Source organism: Hakea prostrata, chromosome 4, assembly GCF_041222555.1.
Source record: "Hakea prostrata isolate BN-2017 chromosome 4, UWA_Hpros_2, whole genome shotgun sequence".
NCBI classification, from domain to species: domain Eukaryota; kingdom Viridiplantae; phylum Streptophyta; class Magnoliopsida; order Proteales; family Proteaceae; genus Hakea; species Hakea prostrata.
In genome coordinates this window covers 40,967,800-40,977,268 of record NC_142603.1, presented here as the reverse complement: position 1 = coordinate 40,977,268, position 9,469 = coordinate 40,967,800, and the positions used below count along the sequence as shown (strand labels likewise).

Sequence of the window (9,469 nt, the reverse complement as noted above, 5' to 3'; positions counted from 1 at the left end):
GTTGAAGTCATGTGTCATTTTTTTTAATGAGATCTCCGGTGGATCTTATAAGGGTCTACAGACTCCACACAATATATGTGTGACAAAAAAATATTAGTGCTTTCCCAACGGGAAGGTGATTTGGACTTTCATTCTTTGCCCCCCCTCCAATGTTGAATCCTGGTTCCGCCTCTGTTTGCTATGTTCCGAGTCCTCCAAACCAGCCGAATCTGATGATGCAGTAATATAGCTCCGCATGTTACCAGTATCTAACAATACTACAATCATATATGGTCAGATTCACATGCCAGGAACTCCCAATTAACCATTGCAATATCTCACCATGCATCCTTCAGTCTAGTCTATACATACATGGAGAAAAAATAATAATAAGAAGAAGATGATGAAGTTGATAAACTAATAAACCGCTGAAATTTCCACAAACTATGAGATGGAGTTTGAAGGGAAGGAGTAGAAAAGAAATACAGAAACGCATAATTGGTGGAAGAGAAGAGAAGATAATATATTGACTGATCCAAAACACTGATCCAATTACAAAAATACAAAAATCATTGCTTTACTTAAGGGGTTGGAGTGGGAAAAAAATACAAAAATCATTGCTTACTTAAAATTTTCTCTCTTATTTTTTTGATGTAAAATAATCACTTTTGGCGTCCTTCTCCATTAATTTTTATCACTCACATACACACAAAAATCTATGCTTTATTTAAAATTTTCTTTCTCTTATTATTATTTTTTTTTTATGATATTCTTGTCTTCAAAGTTATTTCAGTTTTTATCTACGTAATTTCAACTTGGCTTTAGTTCAAGGTTTTATATTATGCATCAAAACAATATCATTTGAAAAAAAAGTATACATAAAAGGAACATAAAATTTTGAATGTTAGCACATAAATCCTCATTGACAAACAAAAATGAATAAGGACTAAAAATTCATCCTTCGTATGATCCATCTCTTAAAGAGTAATTCACAAGCATGTATCTAAATGTTTTTAGTTAGGTAAATGCTTTGTGCTCAAACTCAAAGAAGGAATGTCTCAACCTTGTGACAGGTGAAAATATTATCTGAACAAATGTTTTCACATCCACCCTCCATTAACCCTCAAGTTGGTAAACAAGCCACCATCCCAAGTAGAGAATTGATGCTTGTCTCCCATAATAATTACTTGAAACACTTGTTTTCTCTTGTCCGAAAAAGCAAAAATAAAAAATGCTCCCCAAATACTCCATCGTAAGTTATTTTAAGTTTGATTAGAAGAATGTAAGAATCCTGATTGCAATATTCTCCATATCTTTCCCTGGTCTTCTAAGTTAGTAAATGGTTTTTGTATCTTCGTAACACAACAAAACTAGATTATTTTTACGAGTTCCTGAAAATCACAGTGTAAATCGCCTTCATTTTTCAGAGATTTTTTTAACATGAAATGACTCTCCTGACTAATATGTGAGAGAACATTAGCCTAACAATTAGGTTTTGAAATTTGATACACAACTAGTCTAGATTATGTCTTATCTACCTAACTCGAAATAGACACATTATTTATCTACTTGATCAAATGGGTATTGTATATGCAAAACTTAGATTTAACAGAAGAAAACAGGAAACTGGCCGATGTTTAGAATATTAAATGATGAACTTGTGGATTTACTTCTAGTCTAGTGTGATAACCTCTTATGTTGAGAATTTAAACTTTAATATCTCTTTCCTTTCTTAACCACTCTTGGACGAATGAGTCCTTAAATCCTTGTGATTGGTTCGATGACAAGAAGAAAAAAATGGGTAATTTCAGACATTCCTTATAGCTTTTTTTGACGGCTTAAGATTTAAGCAAATTAATTTTCAAACATGTTAAGAAGTTTCAAACACTTTTAACAGATTTAAAAGCCAGTAAGCAAACAGGTAGTTCTCAGCACTTGTCAAAGAGATCTGGTTTCTTTTCTTACAAATGGGTAGACAAGCCATGACCTCAAAGCCTCACTTTTCGTGGTCGTTACCAAAAGTCCCATTTTAGTGCAGGCTTGTGCCAGCCACGGATTCTCCTCTGCTTTCCCATGGGTTTGTCACAGTTGGCCAAAATTCTGCTCTTTTTCAATTCAGAGAGTGAGAATGAATTATCTTTTCTGATAGTAAATTATTCTAGAAAGTATAATTATAATTTTATTAAAACTATCATGTAAAACATTTGGGAGGAAGTAATTCCACGAAATACATCTCACTAATTACAGTGACAGCATTCTTATTTACGAAATTAGAGTGACATTCTTATTCACGAACAATCATTTGCTCGGAGAAATTCAAATTCACAACCTTTTGGCTTTGATATTAATTATAAGATCAAGATGTGCCACTATATTTCTTTAAACCTCAATTTGCATGCATTCTGGTTTGGATAATGATTTTTATTTTACTTGATAAGAAATGAAAGTTTTTTTTTTGGCAAAAACCCTCCAACGAGAGATGGAGTGATAGATAATAATAATAATAATAAAAAATTGCTATTAACCCATGAGGGTTTTGAGTTTTTCTTCTCATTTTATTACTTTCAAACATGTACCGAAGTAGATTCATCTAATCATCTTACTCATGATCATTTATGATTGTCCTAAATTTTAAATGTCTCAAAGCAGTTGCATCTAAGGTATTCTTTCTTGAAAGAATGATTCGTTGGATTACTTTTACACCAAAAGACCAATTCTAGGATTTTGTAGGATCTATCCCACCATGATTTGGATCAAAATTGACAAGATGGATTAGGTTACCTAGTCTAAGTTACTTTTTTTTTTTTTTCGTTTTAAATAAAGAGATAATTTATTGTGATTCAAGGCAAGAGGTGCACTCAACAACTTGATTACAAAGAACAAGAATGATCAAATGGCTTATTTTTCAATTGGCTTAAGATTTACGTCAATTAATTGTCAAATAAATTAAGAGCTTTCAACACGTTTAACAGGTTTAAGCCAGTAAGCAATTAGGGAAGTTCTCAACCCTTTTCACGGGGATTTGGTTACTTATCTCACAAGTAGGCAACCCCTCACCTTTTCCAAATCTTAGTGGTCGTTACCAAAAGTCTCAAAGTGCTAGCTTGTGCCAGCCACGGGCTCCCCTCTCACACATTAATGGGATCTCATGCTTTAATTGGTCCATGGATTTGATCACAACTGGTCAATGTTCTTCTTTCTTTCTCCCCTTTGCTCTTTCTTCTCTTCAGGAATCAGAGAACGAATGACCTTTTCTGATAGTAATCATAGAATATATCATTAAGAACTCATAAAGAATGAACCTTTTGGCCCAAAAAAAAGAAAAAAAAGAATGAACCTTGGCATCCGTAGAGGAAGGATGAATAAAAGTGGCATTCCCATTTGCCTGATTTCAAAATCAATGAATCAAAATCGAATCTTGGTAAATTCTACTTTTCTTTTTCTACTTTTCTTTTGTTGTGAAGTTGTATTTAAAAAAAATTTAAAAAAAAATTCTACACTGATATTTACTTTACATGGTAAGAAAGAAGAATTTTTTACACAAAACACTATACGGGAAGAAGATTTATTCGCCCAAGAGAAAGAAATTGTGCACGAGGATATGAGTTTCTCCATTTTTTTTAAAAAAATTTCTTTTAGAAGTGTACCGTGATAGATTTGTGTAATCATTTGATTTGGTTTTCGTTCGCTTATGGTCGTTCTAAATTTTAAATGGTTCAAATCTGTCATGTTTTAGGTATTTTCTTGTAAGAATGGATTGGAAGATTACTTTTACACCTAAAATACCAACTTACGTATTCTCTTGTGAAGAATGGGTTGAAAGATTACTTTTACACGTAAAATACCGATTCTACGGCTTTTAGAATCGCTTCTAATATGATTCGGGTCAAAACTGACCAGATCGATTAGGTTGCCTATTCAAAGTTGCTAACCTAGAAAATGAGAAATATGTAGTCATTCTCTTTCTTTCTTTCTTTCTTTCTTTCTTTCAAGTAAGGATGTCCTCATTTTTTAATGAATCCCCAAAAGGTACACAGAACAGAACATAACATAATGAAAGACATTATTATATTAGTAAGCAACCAATCATATCTCTGGTTTTATGTATTTGTGTGGGTCCCACACCATTTGTATGTGTTCATAAATACAGACCCAAATTAGAGATCTTGAAATGTGTGCTACCTGTTTGAGTTAATACCTTGGAAAGTAACAGAGATAAGTTTGCTCATAGTGTCGACATGGGCTGCCAAGATGAAGACATGGTGGTGGAGAAGATCTGTGAGATCTACCACAGCATCTCAATCCTTGAGTCCTTGAAACCATCAAAGCATGTCGACATGCTCTTCTCACAGCTTGTTCACATATGTATCCCACCAATCCCCATCGATGTCTCCAAGCTTTCCAATCATGTTCAAGACATTCGAACCAAACTCATTAGACTCTGTGGAGAAGCTGAGGGGCTCTTGGAGTCTCACTTCTCTTCTCTCCTTGGTTCCTTTGATAACTCACTTGACCATATCAACATCTTCCCTTACTATTCCAATTACCTCAAGCTCAGCCACCTTGAATTCACTCTTTTCATTGACCACTGCAGCCATGTCCCTACTAGTGTTGCCTTTGTGGGTTCTGGTCCTCTACCTCTCACCTCCATTGTTTTGGCCTCAAATCACCTTCAAAACACCACCTTCCATAACTATGATATCGATGCTTCGGCCAATTCTCTAGCCCAGAATTTGATCTCATCTGATCCTGACCTCTCTCAACGCATGTTCTTCCATACCAGTGATATCATGGAGGTGTCCACTGCACTCAGGGACTATGAAGTTGTTTTCTTGGCGGCCCTTGTGGGCATGGACAAGGAGCAGAAGACCCAAGTCATTGATCATCTGGCCAAGAATATGGCACCTGGTGCTCTACTCATGGTTAGGAGTGCTCATGGTGCTCGGGCTTTCCTCTACCCAATTGTGGAACCCTCTGATCTTCAGGGCTTCGAGGTCTTATCGGTTTATCATCCGACCGATGAGGTGATAAACTCGGTGCTTATCGCACGTAAGTACCCGGTACCTGTCCTACTGGATCAAGGACTTGGATCCCTGATTCTACCTGGCAAGTGTTCTAAGATTCAAGCTTTTAATCCCCTCAGCCATGGCAACATGATTGAAGAGTTAACCATTGAAGAACAATCTTCTTGATTGATCCTTTGATAGCATGCACATGGTCTTCAACACTCATGATGATCATTCTTATGAAATCCTTCTTTGACTGTTCACCCAAAAAAAAAAAAAAAAAAAAAAGGAATGAGTTTTAGACATTCCTGACTAATTATTATGTATTTGCATCATTGTTCCCTTCACAAGTGTTCTGTGATTTCATGTGTTTCGATAAATAAGAGTTCTTCTGTTACCTAGTTTTCTCCTTTGAGGAGTTGAAGATGAAATGAGAAACTCCAAAAGGAAACCAAAATGATGTAAAGCAGATTAGACTATAGATATCTCCAACTGTATACAGTTGACAAATTGTAATCTATAGCTGACAATGTAATAAATCTGTATCAACGCTTTTCTTCCATTTTTCATAGCTTCTCTTGCTTCCAAGTTCTCTTTCAAAATTTCCACTTGAAGGAACTTGAAATTGCGACCAGACAATTAGCCCTTGCATGTCTCTCAAGGACTAGAGACCGTGTAGAATGCATTTTGAAACCTGATACTTCTCTATTTCTTCTAATGGATATTTGACCTAGAGTATATCCCAGGAATGCATACCAAACATAGTCTAATATCTCCAACATATTCAATTTCTTATAGCTGCATGATTATTCATTCCTCCTTATTGTCTTTGTAAGTAATTTTCTTCTTCCTCCTTTCTTTCTTTTTCTTTCTTTCTTTCTCTCTCTTCCTTTTTTTTTTCTTTTCCACCCAAAACTATTTCAAGAATGCATACCTTACCACTCCAAAGATTCAAATTCTTGTGGCTAGCTACATGACTGACTCTTTCATTTACTTATTAGAAGGTTGGTCTATTAAGTGAAGGTATTGCCAAGTATATAAACAGAATGTTGATGAAATCTCAGGATCACCAAAATCAGTATGGAGGATAAACAATACAGAAAAGAAAAAATAATGCAAGGAGTGTAGCTCTTCAAGACAGTAAAATAACTATTCAAGGCTATAAACAATGATTCCTCAAGATCCTAAATCAAATCAAGCACGAGTGAAACTGATTCCGAAAAAGAGAAAATCCAAAACATGGTTTTTTTGTTTCGTCCCTTTACATGGCCAGAATTTACAGGGTGCGTGGATGGAGGAGAGAGAACATCCAAATTTGTCAAAGAGAGGAGCTTTGCGAGGGAAGGTTTCAATCGAAAGGTGGATGCTCTGGCGTCTGTGCAAGAGGGTATCTACTCAGGTGACAAAACTGTGATGAAGAAGTTCTATGCAGGTGTGGTGAGTGGAGGGGCTACGATCTCTTTGGATTGTCTCCTTGAGCCAATTCATGCAAAGAAATTTTGATTGTGGTTCATAAATTTGCGCATGTGGAGCACGGTAATTTGTTCAATTTTTTTTTTTTAATTCATATGTTTTATTTACAACAAATCACAATAGATGAGGTGAGGAAGGAGGTTTGAGAGTTTGTTTGACAAGGATGGAAGATTTATACTCTTGCCATTCTTCATTTTATTGGTAAGGGCATTGTTATTTTTCAGTTTGGAAATGAAAGTGACATGACTTCTATTTGGAGGAGTTGCCCTTTAAAGTTGGGAACTACTATGGAATGTATGATTTCTTTTATTGTTTTGTGGTAATGGTCAGGGCTATGTGTGTGCCTAACCTAGCTAGACCCCATAGAGTTAGGGTTAGGACAAGGTGTCAAAGGTTAAGATCGAGGTTCTAAAACTCAGTCCAACCTGACTTTATTACAGCCCTGTGTTTTCTCCCTTTTACTTGTTCTATTACTTAATTTCAGCCTTCAAAAGTTTGTTTTATGGGGACAAATACATGCGTAATTTTTGACAATAGGGTTTGAATAATTAGTCAATACAAGAGAGTTTTCTGAATTTTATTTTATGGAAATGAACTCTTTTTTAGAGTTAATTATTGTAGCTTCACTATACTTTGATTTTATTAGTAATCAAACCTTGTTCTTTACAAAATGATTGTTGCCTCTGTTATGTAGCTATTAAGTTTGAATATGGGTAATGTCTACTTTTCCTTTCATTAAAAAAGAAAAAAAAAATCATAAGACAATGTTACCCCCATTTATTAAAACTAATTAAATAGGGATATTCTTCCCCCTTTGTCTTGTTTATTACTCTTTATCCCCTTACCTTTTATTATTAAACTAGATTAAATATTAGTTTTATCCTTATTTTTTCAAACCCAAAATACCTTCAATTATCTTTTTCTTATTTATTTTTTTGTCAGGTTATAAACTACCCTTATAGGAATTTTACTTTATTTCTTTTCTTTTTAAAATAAACCACAATGGATATGTGATTTTTTTCTCTAAAATAATCACCAATAATATGTTTAATAGAAACTAAAATTTAGATATATTTTTCCAAGCTGAAGAAAATCACCTAATATATCTAACCATTATGTATGTTACCAAATTTTCTATCAATTAGATTTTAGATGCTAATTTGTTTGTAAAACTTCCATCATGGTAATTATGAAAAATTTAAGTGGAATGTACAAGTTTCAACAATCATAAGTATATAGTCCCACCAAATTCAAAACTGCTATAAAATATAAGATTTTAAGGATATAATTGACATCCAATTTGGTTTCTAGAAATCAGGGTAATGCCATTTTTACTCTTACTTTTAAGGGCAAATAGACATTTCTTTTGATGTTAATACCAACCCTTCTTAACTCCTTACCCTAGAGTGAGGGGGCAATGAAAGGGGTTTTAGAATAACCAAGGGGGGGCAATAGTAATCCAAACTTATCACAATTTCTAGTGTCTTCTTAGCCTTCGCCTTTTGGTCCTTTCTCCTACCGACCTCTGAGTACGCCATTTCATCATCCTCACTTTCTCCCTTCTTGTAAACATGAGTGGCTCTCATGTGTACTAACTAAAAAGCATGGATTATTATCACAAAAGGATATGGTGCTAATCTCACTTGCAGTGGACTAGTAGTAACTAAAAAACATGGATCTTTTAGAATTATGAGTGTAGTAGTCAATACTCTACTGGGTTTGGGTTGTAGAAAGGACTAATTAATTATGATGACTTCACACAAGGTATGAACCATCAATGGCCAGCAAAGCTCAGTAGCTTTGTTCTTTAAAACTGGGCTAGGACTCCATATTAATGCCTACATTAGCCAATATTAAGAGATCTTAACTTCATATCCAGGTTGAAGCATCGGATTTGAAAGAATTGCAGAATCGATGGAAGTTTTCCTCATCACATTGTGTGACTTGGACTTTATATTTATAATTAAAATATAAATTTTGAATTTTGAATTACAATCATATAAGGTATGGTATACTCTTAATTTAGAAAATAAAACATTCTAAAAACTCTATGTTGTGAAGATTAGATTTTTTTCCCATTCTTTTTTGGCATAATAGGACTTTCCTTATCTTTTGGAGCCACCTTAGTATCTTCCAATTTTGACAAGAAATTCAAATTTATATCATTTGAATTTAGAATTATTTTCCTAAAATTCTTGCTTGACAAAATATGACTTTCCTTATCTTTTGGAGCCACCTTAACATCTTTCAACTTTGACAAGAAATTCAATTTAGATCATTTGAATTTTGAATTCTCAAATGGTGATCTTGTCACGTAGCATCATGGAATCAGCCAGTTACTGACGGTGAGCTTGTCATGTAGCATGTCGACCCTTGGACGAGGAAGACCATTTGTCACATAGAATGTCAAGTAGCTGGTCAAAGCTTGGCACAAACTGAATTTGAAGTTGATGTTTAGCCACTTGTTCTCTAGCAAAGTGGCAATCAATCTATATGTGTTTAGTTCGGGCATGAAATAATGGATTTGTTGCCCAAGTACGTTGCTCCAATATTATCACAACATAAGGTAGGTGGTGGACTAGAGATTCTAAGGTCCCTTAAGAGTTGGTGTAACCAAATTAGATCAGCCAATGCTTTGAATTCAACCTTCGTAGATGATCTTGCAATTGTGAGTTGTTTCTTGGAGCTCCAAGATATTAAATTGTTGCCTAGGAAAATGCATAATTCTCCTGTGGAACGCCTATCATAGGTACTGTCTGCCCAATCTGCATCTGAGTAGGCAAGTAAAGTAGTGGACTTACTGGGCCGGTTTTGGATTCCTATGTCAACTGTGTGCTTTAGATATCTAAGAATTTTCTTAACTGAAATTCTGTGGTTGGTGAATGCATGAATTGGCAAACTCAATTGACTAAGTAAGAAATATATGGTCTTGTGAGGGTGAGATCTGAAGTCCTCCAACAATGCTTCTATACTTGGTCAGGTCATCAAATTGTGCTCCAGATCCAAGTACT

At 34.7% G+C, this 9,469-nt stretch overlaps 1 protein-coding gene across 1 annotated transcript; it reads left to right on the top strand.

Annotated features, from left to right (window-relative positions):
• The first annotated feature begins 4,171 nt into the window (after positions 1-4,171).
• On the top strand, positions 4,172-5,559 carry LOC149018899 (nicotianamine synthase-like). Its single transcript, XM_089154446.1, has one exon. It carries the CDS (start codon positions 4,218-4,220, stop codon positions 5,169-5,171), a length of 954 nt encoding a protein of 317 aa, XP_089010572.1. The 5' UTR covers positions 4,172-4,217; the 3' UTR covers positions 5,172-5,559.
• Positions 5,560-9,469: the final 3,910 nt, after the last annotated feature.